The following is a 27454-nucleotide window of genomic DNA, read 5'->3' on the forward strand; positions in this document are numbered from 1 at the left end:
AAACATTTAGAGATTTCTCAAGGACTTCAAAATATTTTTAGGACTTCTAAAAGCACTTTTGATGAGTATATACTCCAAAAAATTTGAAAGTGTTTTTCACCATTCCAAAAATACATCTGAACTCAGTTCAAGTATTTATCTCACAAATTTACTCGTTCGGTAAACATATTGATGTAACATGAAAGTAAGAAATTTGTAGTACAAATTGAACTAAAAAAACTTGTCAGCAGGTGGAGGTGAATGGGCAGGGACTTGGAGGAATAGAAACAGGAACTATGCCTTCAAGCATCAATATTACCTTTTTCATTGTTGGTCTTTGAGATGGGTCCTCTTGAAGGCACCAAATTGCAACCATCACAAACCTTTCCAACCTCCTCATGTCATCAATGGCTTCCAAATCTCCTTCAATTAGAAAATCTAATCTTCCTTGGTGGAAACAGTCATATGCCCAATCAACTAATACATCTCTTCCCCTTTCAAAAACTTCCATATCTCCATTCCTTCTGCAACATATGATTTCTAGTAGCAGGACTCCAAAACTATACACATCAACCTTGGGAGTCACTGGGGCCGACCTGAACCAATCTGGAGCGACGTACCCTTTCGTCCCTCTGATGCCAGTTTCTGTTCTACTTTGATCCATTTTCAATAGCTTTGCGAGCCCGAAATCGGAAATTTTGACATTGTATTGTTCATCTAGAAGAACATTTTGAGGCTTGATATCACAATGGATAATCTGCTTGTTGCATTCTTCGTGCAGGTAAAGGAGTCCTCGAGCAATCCCATAGGCTATCTGGGTTCGGAGGTTCCAACTAAGCTTTGTATCACCAAAAAGGAAGCTTGCTAGAGTGCCATTGCTCATGAACTCGTAAATCAGAATTCGGTTTTTGGCCTCGTCACAATATCCTAGCAGTCGGACGAGATTTTTGTGGTGTGTCTGGCCTATTACATTCACTTCAGTTTTGAATTCTTTCTCACTATCTTCAAACATTTTGTCCAATTTCTTAACAGCAATCGGACCCGTTTCAATTGCCCCTTTGTAAACAATGCCACAGGATCCTCTTCCTAGTTCTTCCTTGAACTCATTTGTAGCTTCTCTAAGTTCTTTATATGTAAACCGACGTAGGCTACTTTCAAACCTGTCCCTTGGAAGGAGATTACCTACAAGTTTCTTCTTGTGGTAAAACCCTCGACATATCAAACTAACTAGTATTAGAATGACAATAAGAGAGCTACCCAACAACACAGAAATCACAACAATGATTGTGTCTTGATTCTTTTTTCCTTTTGGGATTGGAAGATCAAGGTCTTGCCCATCGGAACCAATATTTCTTCTTAGCTTTAGATAAGAAACTGACCTTTCATTCATATCTTCCCTCCCATTTGAGAGTGGCAACTTCTTCTTCCAACAGGTATTGTCTCTATACACAGCTACCACACAGAGGCAGTCGAGCAAACAAGCATTCTTGCACTCTTCAGCAGTAAAAGGTTTGAACAACTCATAATCAAGCATCGGCCAATCGGTATTTGGAAGATCTTGTAAACTATATAGATCATTGGTTGAATTCTCTGCTCCTTCACATATTTGTGGGATATTTGGCTTGCAGTTGCCGAACTTATCGTTCGGGTCGATTAAGGAATAACCAGGAGGGCAGTTGCAACTTGGCCTTTGATCATTTAATGTGCAGATGCTATTGTATCCACAAACTCCAGAGCTCAAGTTTCCAAACATAGCAGTGCAAATATTATTTGGCAGCTTCTTAAAATCCCTCCAGGTTGCATTTGAAGCTGTTGAACCCTTTGGATGGTGGCTTACTGTGAGAACACCATCAAAATTGAGAGTGACTTTGTAGTAATGAGTCTCAGCTGGGTAAGCTCCTTCTGGTTCACTAATATTTACTCTATTTCCATTTCTTTGCATTATATACAAGAAGCCATCACTGTCAAGAACAATTTGGTAACCCTCAGAGGCTGGTGCAGTATAGTAAGGCTTGTAATTATAGGTGGTGGGCAAGCTTCTAATATCGAGCACCGCGTTACCTTCGGACAATCGAAACTGGAACTTTCCTAACGAGTAACTATTCTGTGATTTGCGCGAAGAAACGATGTCGTTTATCTCTAGTTTTTGAGTAGGAAGCAAGGTGTCTGTTGGTGTTCCAAAGCTTTCCCATAAGAGTTCAGAGTTTGAATTCAAAAGCTCAAAATTGCCTGTATCGTTCATTAAAGCAAAGGCAACAGTACCTGAAACAAGACTTGGCTTCCATGATGATCCACCTTGGGAGCTTTGAAGCAATAGGCCATCAGAAGCAGTTAGCTCGATTTTCGAGCCTCTGGGAGCTGGATTTTGATCATGTCTAGCAAACCAAACTATGGTTTTCTCAAGTAAGTTGTACCAAATGGAAAGCAAGAAGAGGTCATTATCGACTTCTTGAAACCCGAACGCAAACTCGTTTGAAGGTGAACGCCATGAAGAAGCAGAAGCGTCACCAGCAATAAGAAAACTGCCAATGTTAATCCTTGCATTATTTTGAGCACAGACGACGAAAGGCAGCAAAAGAAGAAGATGGGGAATCACACAAGCCATGAAAGTTAATTGGAAAGATGGAAATCTATCGATTGCAAAAATCTTTTTCCCTTGTTTATCTTGTGGAATTTTTCATTCCTAAATGTTGGTCTCAATTGAATAGGAAATAATACATGTCATGTTACTGTTAGAAGTTGGAAGGAGGTTGGTTTGAATATAGACTTTTGAAGTTTGGCGTACAAAAAGAGTTGGAATTTTAGAAGTCTTTTTTGTGTACAGAAAGAGTTGGAATTTTAAATGTTTTTTTCTGTAAAAAAGAGTTGGAATTTTAGAAGTTTTTTTTTTGGCGTAAAAAAGAGTCAGAATTTTAAACGTTGTTTACATAAAAAAGAGTTGGAACTTTAAATATTTTTTTTGCTTACAAAAAGTGTTGGAATTAATTTTTTTTTTTCATACAAAAAAATTAGAATTTTAGATGTTTTTTTTTTAAGGATTGGAATTAACATTTATGCGTAAGAAAGTGTTGGAATTTTAAAAGTGTCTTTTGAGTACAAAAAGAGTTGGAGTTTTAAATGTTTTTTACGTACAAGAAAGCAAGTGTTAGGAATTTTAAAAGTTGGAATTTTAAAGGTTGGAATTAGATGTTTCTTACTTGATCAAAGCTTTGGACTCTAGTGTTTGCTTGGGAAAAGAAAATTCAACGTTGACAAGCTGAAATTCGGGCTTCAAAAATAGTTAAAAATTGTCATTAAAATAATTTATGACAATTATATAACTGGATTAAGATATCAAGGAAAATGAGAATATACCGATTTTGAAAAATTGTCATTAATGTATTTACAACTATTTGTCATGAATAGATTTTCCATCACAATTAAAAAATATCACAAAACTCATTTGATGACAGTTTATAACTGTCACTGAAACAATCGAAGATTTTATTATCCAGTCAATAAAAACTTAATGACGACAATTTATAAATGTCACAAAATATTTTTTTTAACAACAGTTCAAAATTGACATGAAATATTTTTAACGACCGTTAATAAATGTCAAGAAAAACGTAACAATGACTATTTATAATTGTCACGAGAACTTTTATGGTGATAGTTTTAACGGTCAATATTAGTAGTTTTAACGAGTGAAAATCTTTGTATTGACAATTTTTAATTGTCATGAATACCTTTATATCGACAATTTTAAATATCACGAAAATCTTATATATGACAATTGATTAATTGCGACAGTTTTTTTTGTCACAATTTGTGTTAAATAAAGTTTTGTAATGCCAGGAAAAGTTTATATATGATAATTTCATGATTGTCACAAAATAAATTTAATAACATTGTATACATTTCAAAGAAATTCTCGATATCTGTAAATTATGAAATGTAACAAAGTTGCATATAATGAGATCAAAGTCTTCAGATACATGTACAAATTAAGTATGACCAAATTTGTACATTATAATATTTTATTCAAATACTATATTATTTAATAAATTATGAAAGAATAATATAGTCCGACGGGTTCTAAATAAGTCGGGAGGTGTATTCTTTTCTTGATTATTTTAGTCAATAGTCGGCAAAGTCCCGACTATTATTCTTTAGTCGAGAAAAAGATGTTTGTCCAACGTCGAGAATAAAAGCGTCGGGAAAAACTCATAATTCCTATAGTATCAGCGATCGAGTATGTAAATTTGCGTCATCTAAGTAACGGATCTTGAACGACGGCATGATGAAGATGAAGGATGACGGTGAAGGCAAAAGAGTGCGAGTCAGATATGTTTGGTGTGTCATAAGTCTCACTGATATCGAGTTCAATTTACACATGTAATTAAATATGTTTTTATTTATATATTTTAATTTTTTTTGATAAAAAGATATATCTACTCAATTTTTATTTTTTATTTTATTGAGAAACTTATTTCTATTTTCTTTCAAAAAGTTTCATTTAATATTCTTAAAAATTTGCGCAATAATCTAATGGAAAAAAATACAAATGTTTAAAACTAAGATTTAATTAATAGATTTGTATCTAAGATTCAAATTTTATGTTACAAAAAATTTAAAGGTTCGAACCTAACTAGTTCCAATTTAAACTCAAATTAATTTCTAAACATTCGATTAAGTTGACTACCTTCCATTCAAATATAAAAAAATTCAGGGTATAATTTAAATATGAATATTTTATTTACGGAATGCTTGGTGAAACTAAAATTAAATAAAATTATTTTATGTTTATCATCATATTTTAATTTTCATGATGAATTAAATTTATGCAAGGAAACATGAATACAAAATAAATATATATTATTTATTTTAAATGGAAAATATTTTTTATTGTAAAAAGTGATTTTTTGTAAAAATATAATAATAGATGGTTGAAAAAATAATTGAAATCCATTGGCTCAAACTTGAGACCGAAGAGGAAGGCCACAATTATGAAGCAGACCACTTTACCAAATACTATTTTCTACTTATTTCATGGAGTATTTGGGGAAACTATTAATCATAAATGCATACTCGATATGATCGGAGAATCCCGAAATAATTAATATCATCCATAAAGCTGCAGTTTTTCCGATAGAAATGAAACGCGCTCAAAATCTTTTGTGACACCTTTTTTATGTAATAGTTTCTCAAGATGTTCTAGCTACCTGTCATGGAATAGTTGATTGTTTTTTCTTGACAATTATAAATAAAAGATGAAAATTTTCGAAAATCATCGTTTTTTCTCGCCAAAACCGCACCTCAACCATTTGGTGACAGTTTTTCACTATCATTGAAAATTTGGTTTTCATGACAGTTTTTAACTGTCATAAAATTAACAATATCTAAAAAGTCACATTTTTTCCTGTAAAAAACGTGCCGCCATGATTACAGTTTTTTTTCTACAAACTTTTTTACTATTTACAATTGTTATGGAAGACCATTTTTCTAATAGTGGTTTCAACAATAAAAAAAAATTGGATTTGTGGTCAATTTCTATATAAACCCACATTTTGTTTGAATCTATCATAAATTTGAAAAATGAATTGGGAAAATGAGATTTTCATGTCACTTTAGGAAACCTCGAAAATTATATATATTAAAAATAAAAAAATTGTAGGATGAGAATGAATTAATTTTAGATAAATGGAAAGAAAGATTCATATTTTTTAGTTCAACAATACAAGGAGGTGAGAATTTGAATTTTTGATATATCTTTAACAGACAGCTATATTCAAAATATGATAAATAGAAGTATGTGTGTAAATGATATTACATCATAGTTAATAAAAGGATAATTATAAATATAAAAAAGATAAGAAAACATGTAAATTAATGTTTACCATGACGTAGGTTAATAAGTGATTTTATAATGTCAACTTGAGTAAGGTTCTTGACTTTGATCAAAACGTCGTAGATTCGAATCTTCCACCCACATATATAATTTGTTGTACTACAGAAAGTGATTTTATAACTATATTTAAAAATCATCCATTTCTTTTTACCGAAACAAACTATCAAATTAGGTAAACTAATAATTACTTTAGAAAAATATATTATATTGATTAGTACTACAAACAACTACTAATATGTTTAAAGGTCAAAGCGAGTAGAGCTCAATAATAATTCATATATCTTTAATCATGAAATTGTGAGTTCGATCTTCCGTACCCGTATGTTTTAATTAAAAAAATGTTTTTATGAATAATTTTTAAAAAAATATGTTTAAATGAAAGGTTAGTTGTATCTATAGACACAGGTACCTATGTTTAACTAGAAATATAGTTACTCATTGGAATTTCCTAAACAATTATCATGGATATCGTTCACTGGTGTTTTGATGGAACAGACTTCAATTATTTAAATTTTTACATTTATTTTAATTCTTCTACTTTTAAAAAGACTAAAATAGTCGCTTTTTAAATATTTAGGACCAAAACTAATATTTAAAACCACATGAAATAAATTAACAAAACTTAAAAGTATAGGGCGTAAATAGACATTTTGAAAGTATATAGACTAATTAATCAATAGTGAAGATATCAAGATCAAAATAGTATTTAAACATTTTTCATTCTCGACATATTTGAAAAACAACAAGCAATAATCATTAAAGAAAATAATTTTCGTTGCTTTGTCTCGATCCATTGAACTTAAAGCCTTTGATTTTTTTTGTCTTAGTTTTTTTTCCTGAAGTTCAATGACCGTAGGTCGGGATCGAACCCAATGACTTTATGAATGATAATAGATAGACGCTTTATCTGTTGGATTTAAACGTGTGAAAGAAAGCGTAAGAAACTTATTCACATATACGTTGTGAATATGTTTGTGGTTTTGTTTCTTTTAATATTAAATTTGGAGTTATTTATTTAAATGAAAAAGTTTTCTTTATTTTGTTAACCTGTAACTTTATGTATGTTAAATTTACAAATATGAAAAAAAGTTACATACGTATTTATTTTTGTGTGATAGGTTACGTGTTTGGACAACTATATATAGTCGTGGATTTCTTCATTTTGAGATATCCAAACATACCTCAATTAAGTATTCTCCTCATCTCACAAGAATTTTCTCTTCTTTTCGAGTTCTTGTTCTTATTTGTGTTGAGAGCAAGTGTCTAAGAGTTCTGCCAGATCCAAGTAGTTCGAGGTTGCAGTTCTACCGGAGTTAGTCGTTGTATCCTGTTGAGACGATTGTTGTAGTCTGCTAGCAACTTGTGCAGAGCGAATAATTGTCTGTAGGTCAACGCTATTGAAGCGTGCCTCGACTATTTTATCAAGTTTTGGTGTTCATCAAGTTGTTCAAATTTATATCTTTTATAGCCAGTTACGTTGTAACAATCTGTTTGTCAGTACAACATAATTCATATTTATCCAACATTATACACTTGAGCTATAACCACATTAGCACCTTATGATTTTAGTTGATATAATTTTACAATAACATATTTTATTACAAATCAACCTGATAGCTTATCATAATTAGTAACCTCAAAATCAAAATTCATTAGTGAGAAACTTCAATTTGAAAAATTTTCATTTTCTTGTGGCTTACAATTTCTCTCTCTCTTTCTCTCATAGAAAATTTGCTTCCTCTTTCTCCATGTTTCCCATTTTGGTTTTCTTTATGAATGAGAAACTTTTAAAATTGCCAAAGTTAACTATTTTGGATTGAATATTGGAAGAGAGTAATATTTCCCTTACGTGAGAGAAAGCTCTCTCACACTCTCCAACTTTTTCGTCACTTTCTTCATTCACTACTCTTTGATTGTGTCTTCACTTAATTTACCGGAGAAAGGGTTAAGGAGCCCAAGCAAAAATATCTTAAATCTAACATATTTTACATGCTTTTTTAATTTATTCTTATTTTAATGAACTCTCTAAAATTCTTTGGAGTCTAAAGAAAAAACTAAGATACTTCTGAAGCATCTTCTAGAAAGACTAATACATCTAAGAGAGATATGTGGAGATTTCGAGAAGTTTCTAGATAGGTAGCAGTTGTACTTCCATCATAAGACGTGATTGTTTATCCAATTTAAAAATAATGGTATATAAAAATTTATTATTATTTTTTTTGTTAACAGAAAAGACCAAATATAGTGTCAAAAGTTGGCATGGTTTATTTTCTTGTTCAACATCATCAATAAATCTTAAATCACATTAAATTTAATTAGATTCAAAAGCTAACAACAAATAAGCTCACATTTTTCATTCACTATTTATATAGTACACAATAAATTTATTTAATTCGTAACTGATTTAATTAAGTTCAAGCACTTTCTGCAAGATTTTATCATAGCTCATGCTTTTAACTTATAGATTAAACTTCTTATACACAATTCTAAATAAAGTTTATTAATTTAAATTTGATTTAAAGAAGCTAGATCTACTTGATCTTTCTCCAAAAAGAAAAATAAATAAATAAAAAAGGTTAGACTTGAAAGCTAAAGTGCTCTTTGGTAGGTTTTCGATGTCTAATTTTATTAAAAAAAAAACAGAGACAAAACAAAATGTGATTAGTGGATCCATATCGGCCTAACTAAAGATTCTAGATCCTTGCCAAAACAAGCATAGTTCAGCCACAAAACAAAATGTGATTAGTGGATCCATATCGGCCTAACTAAAGATTCTAGATCCTTGCCAAAACAAGCATAGTTCAGCCATAATTGTTGTACTAAAAAAAATTATGGATCCTCAATTCATTTTTTTCCCTTCATTTGGATTTTGAGATTAATTTCATCTTACAACAAAACACAAGAATTATAATTGAAACTACATAGTTGATTTTTTTTTTACATCTGTGTGTTCGGGCCAGCTTACACGCACCTCGACTATTCACGGGCAACCGACCCTACTATATTTGGTTGACTAGGAAACTCGTAGGATTTGAACATACAATAAAGTTATCACCAAACCACCTAATTTGACGGTATTCGAGTTCAACTTTCCTGTGTATTTGTCTCCAATAAGACTTGAGATATCGAATTTAACCATTATAAAATGGTTTAGTTGTCAATAAAGATCAATGTAAATAGTAAAGACTTAGAAAGAATGAATTTAAACTAGAGTGCCACCTGCCTAAGATTTACGTGTTTTCTTGGCAACATATATACATATATATTTATATATAGTTTCCTTTTAAAAAATGAACAAAATGTTTACCCCTCCTGGCCTCCCTATGTTTCTTTGAACTCTTTTTTTGCAATAAAAATGATAAAGGAAAATATTTTACTTGAATTCTTTTTAAAGAAATACTTACTGTAGAAGATTATTATAAAATTGGTTCAATCAATGAACCAACCTCATTTAATGTTGTCACTTGTCAGTGATTAATTAATGAGGATAGATTCTAGATGGTAGAGAGATAAATAATAGTTGAGAGAGAGTTGGGGAGTTTGAAATTAAAGAAAATAGAAAAAAAAAATTTTGGAGAAAACAAGGGTGATGCCAATTTCTTTTACAAAAATTATTAAAAATTGTTAGAGGGATTACAATTTCAAACTAATTGGTTTGATGGAATGCATGGCGGATTCCTCTCATAACTATTGTTTGTTTTTTTAATTTCTTAATAATCCTTCAATGCAAGTTTAAAATCTATAGATCTCTAATACAAGATCCAAATGTAGTTTGCAATTAAGAGTTCTATTTTAAATCACTATTTTTCACACCTTTTCGCTTTGCTTTCCTTTTTCAAATGAAAAATATCTCTCATTTATTTAGACTTTAGTTTTGAATATTTTATTACAAGATATTTTAGTCCTGTTATTTTCTAACCATGAACCTAATTCAATTGGTTAAGACATATATTTTTAAAAATCGAAGAATGTTAAAATTGGTTGAACTAAAAGACACCTATATACATTAGGTATATCTATAATTTGCAAAATAGTTAATAATAAAAAATCAAGAAAGAAAGAAAACAATAAACAAAACTATAAAGACTTTCAAACTATGGAGGTGAAGGGGAAAGGGCATGGAGGAAGAGAGACATGTTCATTACCTTCAAGCATTAGCATCACATTTTTCATGGTGGGTCTTTTGGATGGATCTTCTTGAAGGCACCAAATTGCAATTTTCACAAATCTTTCCACCTTCACAAACTCATCCATGGCCTCCATGTCTCCTTCAATCAAAACATCCAACTTTCCTTGCTCATAGCAGTCATAGGCCCAATCACTCAAAACTGCTCCCTCTCCTTCCATCTCCACATTCCTTCTACAACATATGATCTCAAGCAACAACACTCCATAACTGTACACGTCGACCTTCGCGTTCACGGGCGAAGATCTGAACCAGTCTGGAGCCACATACCCTTTTGTCCCTCTTATGCCAGTTTCAGTTCTACTTTGGTCCACCTTCAACAGCTTTGCCAGCCCGAAATCACAGATTTTGGCATGGTAATTCTCATCCAGAAGTATGTTTTGAGGCTTTATATCACAATGGATGATGTGGGTGCTGCATTCTTCGTGTAGATATAACAGTCCTCTTGCAATTTCAATGGCTATTTGAGCTCGAAGCTTCCAACTCGGTTTCAGATCGCCATTGAAGAGGAAACTCGACAATGAGCCATTGCTCATGAACTGGTAGACAAGCATACGGTTGTTCCCCTCGTCGCAATATCCGAGTAGACGAACCAGGTTTTTGTGGTGCGTTTGGCCAATCACGTTCACTTCAGTTCTGAACTCCTTCTCTTTGTCTGCTTCAAACATTCTGTCCAGTTTCTTGACAGCAACAGGACCAGCTTCTGTTGTCCCTTTGTAGACAATGCCACAAGATCCCCTTCCTAGTTCTTCCTTGAAACCATCTGTTGCTTTGTAAAGATCTTTGTAAGCAAACTGGATTAAATTACATTCCAAAGCGACATTCTTTGTGCAAGTTCCAACTAATATCTCCTTTTTCAAGGCAAACAAACCTAAGCATTTGGAACCCAGCAATATGAAGATGACAAACACAGAGCAGCCCAAGAGTGCAGACATGACAACAATTATTGTGGTTTGTTTCTTTCGTGTTCTATTATCATCAGGGGAGCTCTCGAGTGAGACATTACTTTTTCTTAATTTAAGGAAAGAAACGGATGTAATACTTGCATCCTGTCTCCCATATGTGAGCGGTGGCCTTTTCTTCCAGCAATCACGGCCTCCAAACACCGCTAGCACGCAAAGGCAATCTTGCAGGCAAGAACTTTTGCAGTCTTGTTCATTTGAAGTGGGAAAACGCTCATAATCATTCATTGGCCAGTTAGTCTTTGGAAGATCCACCATCTCATACAGGTTATGGTTGAAATTGGCAGCACCTTCTTCTTCTCCTTCACAACCTTGTGTAAAATCAGGTGTGCAGTTACCAAACTCATCGTTTGGATCAACCAAGGAATAACCCTGTGCACAATTACAACTTGGCCTTCCATTAGATTTCAGTGTGCAAATACTGTTGAATCCACAGGTTCCAGAGCCAAGTCTTTCAATTGGATTTACATTAGAAAGACAGATATTGTCAGGTATTCTAAACAAATCTTTCCAGCTTCCATTGGCAACTCCACCAGAGCCCTTGGGGTAAGAACTTACAGTCAAAACTCCATCAAAGTTCATGGTGGCTTTGTAATAATAAGCCTCAATTGGGTTACCATCACTAAGCTGTGTAATGTTAACTTTTACTCCATTATTTTTCAGAACATACAGAAATCCATGTTCATCAAAAATCACTTGTTTCCCAGAATTCTGTGTGCTCGAAGAGTCAAAAGTGTTGCTAATATAGTATGCATCATACGGATAGCCAGAGGGCAAATTAATGGTGTTCGAAACAGCATTTCCATCTCGAAGCAAACGAAACTGAAATCTTCCGAGTGAGAAGTTACCTTGCGATTTGCGAGAGGAGATGACGCCTCCAATCTCCAATTTCTGCGTCGGAAGCAACGTGTCTGTTGGATAGGTGAAGCTCTCCCATACGGATCCATTGATTGTATCCACAAGCACAAAATTGCCTGTATCGTTCATCGTGCCAAACGCGACAGGGGCCGTTATAGGCTCCGATTTCCAAATTTCTCCGCCGCTAGGGTTTCGAAGAACCAGGCCGTCTGAAGCAGTGAGCTCAATCTTCGATCCTCTCGGCGCCAGAACTGGATTGTCGTCGTCCGCTTCGGCGAACCAGACGACGTTGTTTTCAGGTACTTTGTAAAACCAGATGGCAAGCAAGAATAAATCATTGCCATAGTTGTGAAATCCAAATGCGAAATCGCCGGAAGGAGAACGCCATGGCTGAACGGAAGCGTTGCCGGCGATGAGAGAGGTGCCGGCGAGTTTCCGAGTTCCATTACTTTGAGCAGACACGACGACGAAACTCAGGAACAAAAGAAGAAACACAGTTCCGGAAGCCATAGAAGTTTTTTTGAGCTACTTCGAGGATTAAACACTCCAGAATCATGTACTGTACTTCCCCTTGTTCTTCTTGCTTGCTTTCTGAAATTGCATTTTAAAATGGAAAAATGAAGCTTTGACCCCTTCTTTCAAATCGTCGTTGAAAAATCAAGAGCCAATTTTCAATTTCGTCTTTAATTTTTTAAAATTTTTAAAATTTATCCTTTTAACCTTTTACCCTTGAGGAAAAAAAAATATATATATATATATATATATATATTTGTTAATTTTTTTTCTAAGAAAAAGGCTCATGTATCTTGTTATAATTACATATTTAGACATGTAGATATGTCACTCGGAAGATATTGAGTTTGAGGTAGGTGTCAATACCATTGAACTATATTCGTCTTAACCTAATTGTTGGTCAAATTTTACTAATTAACGAGATAGATTTCATATTTCATGTAGCATTTGGATGACATGTTCACTTGTTTAAATATATGAATGAAATAATGATTTAGTGATATATCAACAGTTTGTTAACTAAATGAGACTTTTTTTTTTATGTAAGGGTAAAATTAAGAATTAATTCAAAAAGATTAATAACCATCTTGCATATTTTATCCTAAAAAGGAAAAAACAATCTTGCATATTTAGCCCTTTTTTAATCAAAATAGAAATTTAATTAGAAGATCCATTTTCTAAAATGTTAACCTAATTGTTAATACAAGGATTAAAGGTCAAAGCTTCAAAGCGAGTATAGCTCTGCTTGACATATATATAGCAGATATTGAGGTTGGCAAAAATAACTGAGGTATTGAGGTTTGCAATGGTAATTGATATATTTTTTAGCTTTATATGATCATTTTTGTCATTATCGATTAAAAGTTATCGACTATAATAACAACAATAACTTATCAACTTGTATTTTATTTCATCATGACGCGTCTTCTATTGGACTAATTTTTTTTTTTTTTTATTGTATTAGAAATTTGATGCCATTTTTCAAAACTTCAATTTTTTTAATTTTGAAGTTGAAAGATTAGGTGTGTGATTGACGTTGACAAATCAAATAGTTTGAACTTCATGTATTAATTAAATGGCGGGTCAGTTTCAAATTCATGGTTGAATGTTCTTTTTAATTTAGTTTTTGTTGATTAAAAAGTTCTAATTTAATCCGGTACATTTTAATTTTAATTTAGTCATTCAATATTGGTGAATGTTAAAATCGATCAATGAAAAACTTGCAGGCGTAATACTTCCTGAATTGATCCAAAATTTTGGAAAAGGAAATATGTTATCTAGAGAATAAAACTCAAAATTTCTACTAATTTTTTAAAAATTTAGCGGAGGAATTTGAAACTCCTCTTGTTTTGTGACTTATTTCCTCTAAATTTCATCTATTCACCAAATATTACATCATATACGTTTATCCTAAGCTAATTTTAATATTTGCATAGGGTGAAAGACTAAATCAAAACTTTTTAAAAATAGAGACTAAATTGGAAAAAGAAAAGTAAAATATTTTTTAGCCTTTTGAATTTAGTGCTGTTTATAACTTTTGAAAATTTGTTATATCGATTTTTGTGCTTTTTTGAAGGTTCAAAGTTGATGGGAACTGACTCCATCAACCCAATGCCTTGGCCACGTTGAAAGTCATTTAATTGGACAAATTAGCACTTTTGTGTTTTATTTTATAATGTTATTAAAGTTTTAAAAAACTCGTACTGAGTTTGAAAAATTATTTAATAAAAATATGAAAAAAAAATTAAAAAGTAGGCATTGTTTTCAAATTTCACTCATGATTACGTTTCAACAATCAAATTATTAAATAAAAATATGAAAAAAAAATTAAAAAGAAGGCATACAATATTTTGGTCTCCTTTCAATCTCCAACGAACCCGAGTTCAAATCGAACGAGAAACTCGTAAGAAAGGGTTCCTTGTCCGTATCTAAAACGAGGAGTTTCCTCGTTCCAAATTCAATGAGGAAACAAGTATTTCTCGTCCAAATCTAGGACGAGGAACACATTCTTGAGGTTTTAGAGCAAAGAGCGGTGGTGAGGAACCGTGAGGAAAGAGGCGGTTGACAAAGGGAAATGATGAGAGAGGAAGGAGAGAAAGTCCAGCCCCGGACCATTTAGAGCATTTTCCTAAACATCAAGAACCAAAAGTCTCCCTTTCGAAACCTCAACAACCAAAATGGATACTTCTATGTGTTAATTACAATGGTGTATATACTTCTATGCAAAATCTAGAGAAGGAAGATTTTGGGTTTGAAAGGGTCACATAAACAATGGTACAAAGAGATTTTTCTTCACAATTTAATTTTCTTTATTGACCCCACACGTTTTTAGTTCCATAATGATTTCAAATTTGAAAGATACATTTGAATCATTCTTTAACTTGGAATCTTCATTTTCTTCCCCCAATCCTTCTCTTCTCATTCATCCCCCAATTTGTGGGGTTTCAAAAAATTACAAATGGAACACAGTCATCCACACAGCTACAAATGAATAAATTTACACAGACTTCCAGAGAACTTACAATTGCTTTAAAACCCATTAAAAGCACTTTTCAAAAGCATAACCAAAGTGCTTCCCTCACAAGTCATTTCAAACTCTCAATCTTAGCCCCAAAATCTAATTCAACAGGAGGATTCACCTCCACCTGAGTTCTACCATAACCAAATAACTTAACAAAACAAGAAATCAACTGCTCCTCCAGAACTGCTTCACCAGGAAGCACTGCCTCAGTCTCCCTTCTCAAAGAGGTCACATCTTTATCAGCAATCCCACAAGGAACAATATGCTTAAAATACGTCAAATCAGGATCTAAATTGAAAGCCAGACCATGAGAAGTGATCCCACCTGAAATTCTAACCCCAATCGCTCCAATCTTTCTATCTCCAACCCAAACTCCTGTTTCCCCCTTCTCCCCAGCCCTAGCCTTCACTCCATACAACCCTGCCATCTCAATCATGCTCAGTTCCAGATTCTCCACATATTTTCTAGCCCCAAATCCAACATTTCTAAGGGAAATTATTGGGTACAGAATTGCTTGATTTGGGCCATGGAATGTGATATCCCCTCCCCTCTCTGTGTAGTGAAGTTCAGCTCCTAGCTTCTCTAAATCAGACTCTGGGACTAACAGATTGTGATCAGTGCGCCTTTTTCCAAGTGTGTATGTGGGTGGATGTTGCAGAGACAAGAGGGTGTCTGGGATTTTACATGCCTTTCTAGCAGCGACCAGACTTTGTTGCAAATGGAGTGCATCTCTGTAATTGACAATCCCCATTTTCCATATCTTGAGAGTTCGTGGAAATCTCATTCCCTATTGAAGTTATAGAAACGAATTTCAACAGTTTCTATCTCTCGAACGATATCTAGGGTTCCGAATGCCAGAATCGGAAATTACAGACACGGACGACGGATTTGTAGAAATTCAGATTGGATTCTTTGTGAAGCGAAATCGAAATTTACCTCTCTGCGGTGCTTTCATGGGTGCTGCAGATCTGGTGCCGCCGGAGAAGAAGCTGGTGCGGAGGCGTCGCCGGCCGTCAGGGTTCCGCGGGGAGCTGCGCTTTTCACCGCCTGCAACTCACGCGCCACCGTGGAGAGGAGAGACGCCGCCGCTATTCGAGGTCGCGCCGCCGCTGCTCGGAGATGCTCCGCAGCCAGCGTGAGGGAAGGCAGGAGGTAGTTTCTAGTGGCTGAGGAAAGAGAAGGCCGTCTCTCTTCGAATTAAAATTACAATATTTTAAAAATTAATTCTGAAATAATTATATTTAAATAATTAGTTTTTTTTACAATACTAAAAAAAAAAAAACCTTTGATATCTCATATAAATATCAACAAAATATAAAATATATCATCAAATCACCAATGAATTGCTAACATGAGTATATTTCTGTTTGGAAATTATTAATAAACAATTATCACACATGAAAGGTGGTAGGGGTTTTATCAATATAATCGTTTTTTCTCGTTCTTCCTCTATTTTTCTTATTTTTCTCTTGATGAAACCCGTCACAACCCACTTGATTTCAACATTTTTTTTCTTAATATTTATTTACTAATGCATTAAAAGAAGTCTACACAAATGTGAGAATTGTTATGTTAACATTTTTAAATGGACAATAACAAATGATATAAATGGATTTACTTATGAAATTTTCGAATTTTAAAGAAAAACTTAATTTTTAAAGTTTTAATTGATACAATTATTAATTAAAACTTAATTTTAATTATACAATTATTAGTTTAAAGTTTTAATTGATTCCACTTGCATATTTCGTGAGTATAAATTAATTTTTTTTCTAATTAAATATTAATAGTAAGATTTATAACTTAGGTAAAAAGTGAAAAGAACTTGACTATTAAAGGAAATAACTTTCATAATTTTTTTGGTTTATAGAAACATTTGATATTGATATAATATATATTCTTAAAATTGAAATCTCGATAATCAATAATCGATATTTTAATAATGGGCTACAACTAGTCCAAAAATTAACCCACTCATAATCCTTAAAATAATATAGTCATTGTATTGTGTAGGTAAGCGTTTACTAACCAAATTAAGTGCAAACCGTTATTAGAAACTTTTGAAAATATAAGATTGGATAAATAAACCTTTGAAAATTCAAAAATTTATAAGAAAATTTTTAAAGTTTAGTCTTACCAGTTCAAGCCTCATTTGATAACCATTTTTCTAAAAAATAAGCTTTTATATATAATCATCATCTACCCTTCGATTGGGTCGGGTAAATCAACCCGAATTGATTTGGTTCGATTTAATTTTTGGGTCGTGGTTCTTTCACCACCACTAGTCATTTAACACAGTTTTTTTTTTAATAAGTAATGAGTTAGGAGGGTAATTTTGGCATACTTGACAAATGATTTTGATATATTTTCCATAGGCTATTTTTCAAATTTAGAAGACAGTGTAGTAATGATACATGAAGAAATACCTAATTAATATGAAGAGAAAACTAAGTCAAAGTTAGACCCCATGGTGGTAATGATATATCAACTACTTCATTACATATGCACAACAAAAAACTGAAAGTCAATTGTAGACCCCACGGTACTACTCAAGTGACTCGTACCTTTTCTATTAAAAATGACTCATAAATATTAGATTAGATAGCATTTTAAAAAGACAAATTCAACATAATTTAATTGATTAGGACATATGTTTGGGGAGGAAAATTACCATGCCACGTGGAGGATAGACGTATGCCCATGAGGCCGTAAATCAAATCAGGTCCACCTCGCACCTATCCGAGTTGGCACTTTGTTATTGGGAAATTTGAATCTATGACCTCTCCCATAATTGAAATTAGAGTTATGACCCATTTTGAAAAAAACTTAATTCTGACCCCAACCACCCTTATTTATGACCATTTCCAAAATTTATAAAAGTGAAATTACTCTATTACCCTTATGTTTCAAATCCCACATCTTTCCTTCCTCATTCTCATACCCATCCTCTCCTTACATTCCCAAAAGTAAAACCCTAAACTCATATTCTCAGACCATTCGTCTCCCTCCATCCACAGTAAACATTCTATTCCATCTGTTCCAACGTTTTGCATCCACCATCGTCAATCGACATCATCGTCGTCTTGGATCTCGGAGGAAGCGAGGTATTGGCTTTAATCTTCGAAAATTTTCGTTACTTAGTGTTAAGTTTCCATTTTCAGCACCATCTGAAGTAGCCAATTTGTTTTACGGTAGATTGTAGGGTTCCAAATATCGAAAATAGAAGAATCGTTTTCCAGATTCAATTCCGGACTCAATCACAGACTCAATCCTGAAAATCAAATAAAACTAGGTGAGAGAAGAAAATTGTTAACAAAAAAACAAAAAAATCAAGACATGTCTCGGACCAATCTTGGTTCGAGATCAGTCCGGGATGCATCCAGATCATGTCCCGAACCAAATTGCACCGGGATTGAATGCAAGATTGAATTATTCAATCCCGGTGCAATATAACTTCGATCCCGGATCGGGTATTGATCCAGGACAACGATCTGAACCACATTTTTTTTCCAAGAACTCCGTTCCAGCAGAATATATTGATGGGGAAATATTTCAAATAATTTCAACAATTATAAAGTAAAAATGTTGAAAGTGTAACATACCTAACTTTTCAAAAGTGAAAATATGGAGACAATGATTTTGGATAGCATGGAGACAATGATCAAACATGTTGACAACAATATTTGTTGGAGAGGATTTAAAAAACATGAAGTTTGTTTGTTTTGGAATTCAAACCATATGTAAAACATAAGTTTAGAATTTGGTGGAATAGGTTGGTGAAAATATTGAAGGGGAGGTTGAGTCATAAATTAGGTTTTTTCAAAAGGAGATCATAAATCCAAAATCATTTGTAGGGGGGTCATATATTCAAATTTCTCGTTGTTATTCATGTAAATGGTTTGATTTTCTCCAAGGGCCGATGTGCCAAGTCTGACATGTCCGACCTAACATCCGACACTGGTAATTGCCGGTTGGAAGGTTTGTCGAATCTTCAACCTATAAATAGATGGAAGATATCAGGTATCCAATTTCTCCGATGCTCCTCGACATATCCAGTCAGCTTTGCCACATGTTTAATCTTGACCAGGTCTGACCTCGTCTCATTTTTTGGCATAAACAATATATATATTGATAAAAGAAAGTTAAAATATTCGAATATTCACATTATATATATATATATATATATATTTTGAACTTAAAACAAAAATAGATGAGATGAGAAATTTTGAGCGAGAATTGACTATGATTTTCGAGTGGAGTATGTCTATGAGTACATGTAACTGTAGGTACTTTCCATCTATTGTATAATTGATCAATCGGTTGATAATATCAATTTGTTTTTAGGCTAAATATATATTTCGATCCTTAATATTTAGATTTTTTTTTAATTTAGTCCCTAATATTTTGACACTTTTCGATTATACTTTCTGTTGGTGAATGTTATAATTGGCTAATGATAAACTTACATGACATTATACTTAGTGATTTAGCAGAAATTTAGAAGATGAATTAAGAGATTTATGAGATAGAATTATCTAATTATTTATAAAAATTTCTAAAAGACCTTTCTTATTTTAGGTGGCATAATTTATTTTTTAAACTTCTACAAATTCACTAAATATCACGTCTATAAGTCAAATTTTAACATTTAGTGACATGAAAAATATAATTAAAAAATGTTAAAATAACAAGAACTAAATTGAAAAAAAAATTCTAAAACATAACTAAGACATGTATTCAGCAGCATGGGAAGGTCATTAATTTCGACTAACCCCATGCAACTTTTGCTCGTACTCTTATTAAAGTTGTCCAAACCAATTTGTCAAAGGAGCACTTTTGACAAATTTACATCATAAATCATTTTTTAGAAAAAAAGTCTAAATACACATTTTATAGAGTTGAAAGAAAACTAATTAGATATTAATAAAAACATATGTTTTGAATTTTTGACAAATAAGATTGATCAATCCAGAAAAAGAGATTCTATTTTTCTGCTTATCACAAAACAAAAAAACACAGTTGAAAGACTGCACATAACAGACAAGAAAATTCCCAATACTACCTTTATAATCACCGAACGATACTTTCTATCGAGATCCAGATAGGATCTAGTAACCATGCGACCACAAAAGTTCAAACTCCCTACTATGTACGATGGCTCAACAGATCCTATTGACCATCTGGATGCGATGACAGAGGCAATCAGGTGCAGAATATTCTCTTTCACATTAACTGGCACTGCCCACGTCTGTTTTCGACAATTAAGAAGAAAATCAATCTTCTCCTTCAAAAAACTGGTCGGGGCATTTGTCGTGCAATTCGTTGGAGGGCAGAATAGGAGCCGACATATGACCTACCTCCTAACCATAAAACAAGAATCAACTGAGAGCATCAAAGAATATGTGGCTCGCTTCAACGAGGAATGACTACTAGTCAAAGACCTTACCGACGAAATCTCACTACTTGCTTTCGTATTTGACGTAATAGATAAAAAGCTATCATTCTCTTTTAGAAAAAGAGTTCCAACAACCTTCTCAGAAGCATTGACTCGAGCTCAAAAGTATATGAGCGCAAAAGAGCTACTTTATTTAAAGTGGGGTCTCAACCAAACTCAAGATCAATCAGATCAACGAGACATTCTGAAAAAATATACCCCAACAAGAGTTTCACTAGAACAAGAGTCAGAGGAGAGCAACGATATTGCGATAATACTACCACACTACTTTAAGAGGCCACGAGACAACTCAACAAACATGCATTACTGGATTGTATTTAGTTTCTCTCTCCCTATTCATGGTTAACAATTGAATATTTCAGGTTTTAATAACTCTCTATATGTTAGCATAGGATAGGTTTTCTGATTATGGTTTGTCTTACTTCAAATTATTTATGATTCAATGTTTTAAAAAATATTAACTTATTTATGATTAATTGAAATTCAAGCATCTACGATCTAATTAATTCCTTATTACTTGAAAATTTATCTTTTATTCTAAATAAAAACTCCTCAAGTGGGGGTATGGGTAAGTTAATCAAGACCTAGAAGCAGGCCGATAAGCTAGAAGCCGGTCAGTGAAACTGGGGAAGAGAATCTCAAAGGTGTTGAAAAAAGGCATGCGTTCAAGTCCAACAAGTTGAAACAGAAAGCAGGCAAGCCAAATAGGAAACTCAGGGTATAAAATCATTTGGCAAAAGCCAAAATAGGTTAGAAACCCAAGAGTGTTAATTAACTCAGGGTAAAAAACTGGCAGAAGCCAAGTAGGTAAGAAACTCAAACGTTCCGACTAAACTTAAGGTATAAAATCATTGGTGAAAGTCACATAGGTTAGAAAAATAGGTTAGAAACCCAAAAGTAAACCCCAGGGTATAAAACCAACCAAACAAGTTAGAAACTCAAGGGTGGTACCACTGGCCCAGCTAAAAGTTAGATCTCAATGCTAAAATCTAACGGTTAAAACTAAACGTATAATAGAGCCCAAGATACCTGATTTCAACCAACTATGTCAAAATAGTATGGAGCAGGGAAGACCAACCCATGAAACGACAACCGACAACGAAGAAAGTGTATCGATTGGACTTAGGGTATAAAACCATTGGGAAGCCAAACAGGTATGTTGGAAACCCAAAGTAAACCTTGGAGTATAAAACCATGGGGCAAAGTCCAAACACATTAGAAACTCAAGGGTGGTACAGCTAGCCCAACTAAAAGTTAGATCTCAAGGCAAAAACATAAACAGTTAAAACTAACTAACCGTACGGTAGAGCCAGCCCAACTAAAAGTTAGATCCCAAGGCAAAAACATAAACAGTTAAAACTAACCGTACGGTAGAGCCCAAGAGACTTGACTACAACCAACTATGACAAAAGGGTATGGGGGCTAAGAAAATCAGCCCGTGAGATGACAACCAACAAACGACAAGAGAATGAAGGGACTATTCCGCAAAAAAATCATTCATGGAATGGTCAATTGATAAAGTACTCTCAATATAGAAGATTTAACATTTTACGTTCTATGTTGAGAGTGAAGACTACTGTTATAGGGAAATAAGCGAGATCCAACTATGCGACAGGAGATCAGAAGAAAGCCAAGAAGTGGGCAAGAACCATGAAAGGAGGCCGGCACCTGGCGACCCGAGCCGGCCCTCGACCGACCAATGGTCGGCGTCGATACCTCCTCGGCGCCTAGCAATTCTCGGCCCCTCGACCGGAACCCTAACAGTTCATCTCGAACCATCCCACCTCGAATTTTGATTCGACCTTAAGTCCACAATGAAACGAGCAGACCCAGCATGAGTCCCACTCTGTTTAGATCTCCTTAGTGTATTAGGATTTAACTTATGTAAATCCTAAAGGGAATAAGATTCAACTTATGTAAATCCTTAGGGGATTAGGATTCGACTTCTATAAATAGGAGAGTAAGCTAAACCCTAAAGATATGCTCACAACACCCTACAATTTAATCTCAACTACTTCGTTTCTAACATAAGCATCGGAGCCCGTGTGGCTAGAGCCACACTGGTCTTAGTACTATTCAATTTTGCAAGTGTCATCGATCCCTAGAAGATTGGTACTAATTTGACGAGATCTTAGGAGACCAAATTTCTGCATCAACATACAATATTATAAAAGTTATAATATATTGTATTTTACATGTTTTAATTTTAACAAAAAAATGAAATAAGTTTATAACATGAAGTAGTATATTATCAAAATTTTATATTTTTTAACGTAATTTACGCCTTTTAAATTTTCAAATTCCAAATATGAAAATACTAAAAGATTAAAAAAATGACGTTTTCAGAGATTTGTAAGAAATTAGCAAAAAAATTATTTATTTTTATCTTTGAATTCCGACCTCTAATTTATGTCAACTCGTTATTTGTGGTATTATGTAAGTTTATCATCAATCAATCTTAATATTCACCAACAAACATTAGGGAATAATTAGAATACCATATATTTAGCCATTAGTTTATTGTAATTTCTCTGTCGCCTATTTTTCATAGAAAAAAAAAGAGCAACCAATCAAAAAATTCAAATTAATTTAATAGGATTGAGCAGAAATTCCATTTGAATAGAAGAAATCAAAGAAGACATATAAATAAAAACAAACTAGTTATCAAAGGGTAATAAATTCCACACGGAAAATTCAGCTGTTTGTTTTTCTTCTTCTTTTACCCTTGTGGGGCCGTATATGTGGCTCTATTTTCCAATTAATGCGCCAAATGTCTGGGTTTGTCATGATTAGCTTCCATGAACTTTCAGAAAGAAGTTTGCGTTTTAAAAAAAATTATTAATGTCTTACTTAGTTAAGTTATATTCATATTCAGATTGATAAAGAACGGAAAGATATAGGAACTAAAAGCAATTTTAAAGATGTTTCTGACGATCAGTATAAGTCCGATCTATAACTCTCAAGATGAGAAATAGAATTGCGTACCTGAAGCACCACAAGGTCCACTTCCGCTCGGATACATGGACTTGGACCTAAGCTCGAGTACCTCGAGGAGAGAAGGATGGGAGCTCGTGGAGATACGTTCCAATTACCGCTAAGCTATGCTCACTTTAGGAACGCTTTCAATTGAATTATATAATATCTTCATTTATTTTTAATATTTGGAAGAAATTATTATCAATAATATCTATTATCTTAAATAGGTAATTTGAAAGTAACATTTTTTATTGATCCGTATATCTTTCATATTTTTCTTTAAAAAAAATATAATTTGATAATATAAAAAATAATTTCACCTCAAATACCATTAATTATAAATACTATAGTCGAAAATGAAATCTATGATCGACCGAAACACATTTTAATTAGGTGTGTGGAATTAATATAAAAACAAAATATTAAATTAATAAAAACGAATGTAAAAGGTAAATTACATTAAAGTAATATATAAATTATATGAATATTGGTAAGACATTTTTTAAAAATAGTATAAATTTAGAATATTTGGGACATTTAAAATTCTAGAGATGATACCAAACATCTACATTAATTCTCAAAAAACAAATTAACCCATCCTCGTCCTGTTTATTATTTTAAATATTTATTATTATGTATATTTAAAAGAAATCATGAACAAAACCTAAATGTTTGTATGTGAAATTTAGGAAACACGATCTTTTATTGATAATTTAAATTGGGAAATTTAAATTTTAGAATTTTTGATTTGATGAATTATGATTTATGAAACATGGTTAGAAAATTTCAAGAATTTTCTCCTCCCGTAATTTAACAAATGAATATTCTCCGTGAAGGGTTAGCAAAACTTTGAATTTGAAAAATAGGTTTAAATTTTGTGGAAAGAATGTATGAAGAACATGTCTGTGGGAAATGCTCAACGAAACCAATTTCTGAAGCAAGAAGAAGGAAAAGTAGATAATTTTGAAGTGTTCAGTTCTGTCGAAAATGGCTATGGCTTCCATTGTTGCCTCTGCCTTTCTTCTCATGTTGCTCAGTTTCGTCGTCGTGTCTGCTCAAAGGAATGGAACTCGGATACTCGCCGGCACCTCTCTCATCGCCGGCAACACTTCCGTTCAGCCATGGCGTTCTCCTTCCGGCGATTTTGCATTTGGATTTCACAACTATGGCAATGATTTATTCTTGCTTGCCATCTGGTTTTACAAAGTACCTGAAAACAACGTCGTCTGGTTCGCCGAAGCGGACGACGACAATCCAGTTCTGGCGCCGAGAGGATCGAAGATTGAGCTCACTGCTTCAGACGGCCTGGTTCTTCGAAACCCTAGCGGCGGAGAAATTTGGAAATCGGAGCGTATAACGGCCCCTGTCGCGTTTGGCACGATGAACAATACAGGCAATTTTGTGCTTGTGGATACAATCAATGGATCCGTATGGGAGAGCTTCACCTATCCAACAGACACGTTGCTTCCGACGCAGAAATTGGAGATTGGAGGCGTCATCTCCTCTCGCAAATCGCAAGGTAACTTCTCAATTGGAAGATTTCAATTTCGTTTGCTTGGAGATGGAAATGCTGTTTTAAACACTATGAGTTCGCCCCCTAGCTATTCATATGATGCATATTATATTAGCAACACTGCTGACCCTGCGAGCACACAGAATTCTGGTAACGAAGTGATTTTTGATGAACATGGATTCCTGTATGTGCTGAAAAATAGTGGAGCCAAAGTTAACATTACAGAGTTGATTGGTAACCCTGCGGAGGCTTTTTATTACAAAGCCACCATTAATTTTGATGGAGTTTTGACTGTAAGTTCTTACCCCAAGGGCCCTGGAGTTGCCAATGGAAGCTGGAGAGACCTGTATGTATTACCTGAAAATATCTGTACTTCCATTCTACATGAAGAAATGTTTGGCTCTGGAATTTGTGGATACAACAGTATTTGCTCACTTAAATCTAATGGAAGGCCAAGTTGTAATTGTCCACTGGGATATTCTTTGATTGACCCAAATGATGAGTATGGTAACTGTAAACCAGATATCACACCAAGTTGTGAAGAAGAAGAAGGTGGTCACAATTCCAACCATAGCCTGTATGAAATGGTAGATATTCAAAATACTAACTGGCCGATGCATGATTATGAGCGTTTTCTGACTTCAAACGATCAAGAGTGTAGAAATTCTTGCCTGGAAGATTGCCTTTGTGTGTTAGTTGTGTTTGGAGCACGCAATGATTGCTGGAAGAAAAGGCTACCACTCTCCAACGGGAGACGGGATGCAAGTATTAAGTCCATTTCTTCCCTTAAATTGAGGAAAAATGTCTCACTTGAGAGTTTCCCTGATGTTGATGTTGCTGTCCGTAGAGCACAAAAGAAGCAAACCACAATTATTGTTGTCATGTCTGCACTCTTTGGTAGCTCTGTGCTTGTCAGCTTCATATTGTTTGGTTGCAAATGCTTAAGTTTCTTTGCCTTGAAAAAGGAGATATTAGTTGGAACTTGCACGAAGAATGTCGCTTTGGAATGTAATTTAATCCAGTTTGCTTACAAAGATCTTTACAAAGCAACAGATGGTTTCAAGGAAGAACTAGGAAGGGGATCTTGTGGCATTGTCTACAAAGGGACAACAGAAGCTGGTCCTGTTGCTGTCAAGAAACTGGACAGAATGTTTGAAGCAGACAAAGAGAAGGAGTTCAGAACTGAAGTGAACGTGATTGGCCAAACGCACCACAAAAACCTGGTTCGTCTACTCGGATATTGCGACGAGGGGAACAACCGTATGCTTGTCTACCAGTTCATGAGCAATGGCTCATAGTCGAGTTTCCTCTTCAATGGCGATCTGAAACCGAGTTGGAAGCTTCGAGCTCAAATAGCCATTGAAATTGCAAGAGGACTGTTATATCTACACGAAGAATGCAGCACCCACATCATCCATTGTGATATAAAGCCTCAAAACATACTTCTGGATGAGAATTACCATGCCAAAATCTGTGATTTCGGGCTGGCAAAGCTGTTGAAGGTGGACCAAAGTAGAACTGAAACTGGCATAAGAGGGACAAAAGGGTATGTGGCTCCAGACTGGTTCAGATCTTCGCCCGTGAACGCGAAGGTCGACGTGTACAGTTATGGAGTGTTGTTGCTTGAGATCATATGTTGTAGAAGGAATGTGGAGATGGAAGGAGAGGGAGCAGTTTTGAGTGATTGGGCCTATGACTGCTATGAGCAAGGAAAGTTGGATGTTTTGATTGAAGGAGACATGGAGGCCATGGATGAGTTAGGTGGAAAGATTTGTGAAAATTGCAATTTGGTGCCTTCAAGAAGATCCATCCAAAAGACCCACCATGAAAAATGTGATGCTAATGCTTGAAGGTAATGAACATGTCTCTCTTCCTCCATGCCCTTTCCCCTTCACCTCCATAGTTTGAAAGTCTTTTATCCATTGTACTTTTATCTTTTTTGTTTTGCCTTTTCTTTCTTCTTTCTAGATGTGGAAAGCCCACTCTTTTAGGCCATACTATTTCTTAGATTTTGTAACTGATGTAAACTATATTGTTTACTCTGCATGTATGCTAATGTATTAAAGTAGATATGTTTTCTTTTGTTCCCTGTTAATAAATATATAAATCACTTCTGGTACCTATATTTTTGGCTCGGTTCATTTTGGTATTTATAGTTTCAATTTTTATCCATTTTAGTGATGTTCTTTTAAAACGTAATTTAAAAAAGTGACCAGGTCCTTATTTGTAAAATCTAAACGCAAAGAAAACCTGCTAATACAAATTTATGACTACCTTTCTATAGTGGGTGAAATGTCATACTAAAATTACGATACAGAAAAATGAGATAAAAGTAAAAATGAAAGTACCAAAATGGACGGCTCGAAAGCATATAGAGACTATAATGAACAAAAGTTGAAAATATAAAAATTAAAATGAACAAAAGTAAAAAATAGAAGGATAAAAAAAGTATTTAAACCAAAATAAAATTACCTCTTTAGTTACCTTGTTGTAATAGGGACCACAATACCATCGAATTTGGGGATGAGATGGAGATGGAAATGGAGAATTTTTCCTTCTTGTTTTGGGATGAGGGATTGGGAATGTCTTTCCCACCCATCT

The 27454-nt window shown here is 33.9% G+C and overlaps 3 protein-coding genes and 1 pseudogene across 3 annotated transcripts; 1 reads left to right on the top strand and 3 right to left on the bottom strand.

Moving 5' to 3' along the window:
* Window positions 1–132: 132 nt before the first annotated feature.
* Window positions 133–2763, bottom strand: LOC111021420 (G-type lectin S-receptor-like serine/threonine-protein kinase LECRK1). The gene has a single exon (XM_088126174.1). It carries the CDS (start codon window positions 2582–2584, stop codon window positions 224–226), a length of 2361 nt encoding a protein of 786 aa, XP_087982300.1. The 5' UTR covers window positions 2585–2763; the 3' UTR covers window positions 133–223.
* A 7087-nt stretch (window positions 2764–9850) lies between these two features.
* Window positions 9851–12506, bottom strand: LOC111025855 (G-type lectin S-receptor-like serine/threonine-protein kinase RLK1). Its single transcript, XM_022303737.2, has one exon. The coding sequence runs from the start codon at window positions 12383–12385 to the stop codon at window positions 9959–9961; it is 2427 nt and encodes an 808-aa protein (XP_022159429.2). The 5' UTR covers window positions 12386–12506; the 3' UTR covers window positions 9851–9958.
* A 2275-nt stretch (window positions 12507–14781) lies between these two features.
* Window positions 14782–16157, bottom strand: LIP2 (lipoyltransferase 2). The gene is made up of 2 exons (XM_022298382.2): window positions 15846–16157; window positions 14782–15696 (listed from the first exon to the last, which is right to left on the bottom strand). Exon 2 carries the CDS (start codon window positions 15691–15693, stop codon window positions 14974–14976), a length of 720 nt encoding a protein of 239 aa, XP_022154074.1. The 5' UTR covers window positions 15694–15696; window positions 15846–16157; the 3' UTR covers window positions 14782–14973.
* A 7999-nt stretch (window positions 16158–24156) lies between these two features.
* Window positions 24157–26976, top strand: LOC111021411 (G-type lectin S-receptor-like serine/threonine-protein kinase RLK1; annotated as a pseudogene).
* The last annotated feature ends 478 nt before the right edge of the window (window positions 26977–27454 follow it).

The sequence above is a fragment of the Momordica charantia genome (genome assembly GCF_013281855.1).
Source record: "Momordica charantia cultivar OHB3-1 chromosome 6 unlocalized genomic scaffold, Mcharantia_2.0 BLBB01000006.1, whole genome shotgun sequence".
Lineage (NCBI taxonomy): Eukaryota > Viridiplantae > Streptophyta > Magnoliopsida > Cucurbitales > Cucurbitaceae > Momordica > Momordica charantia.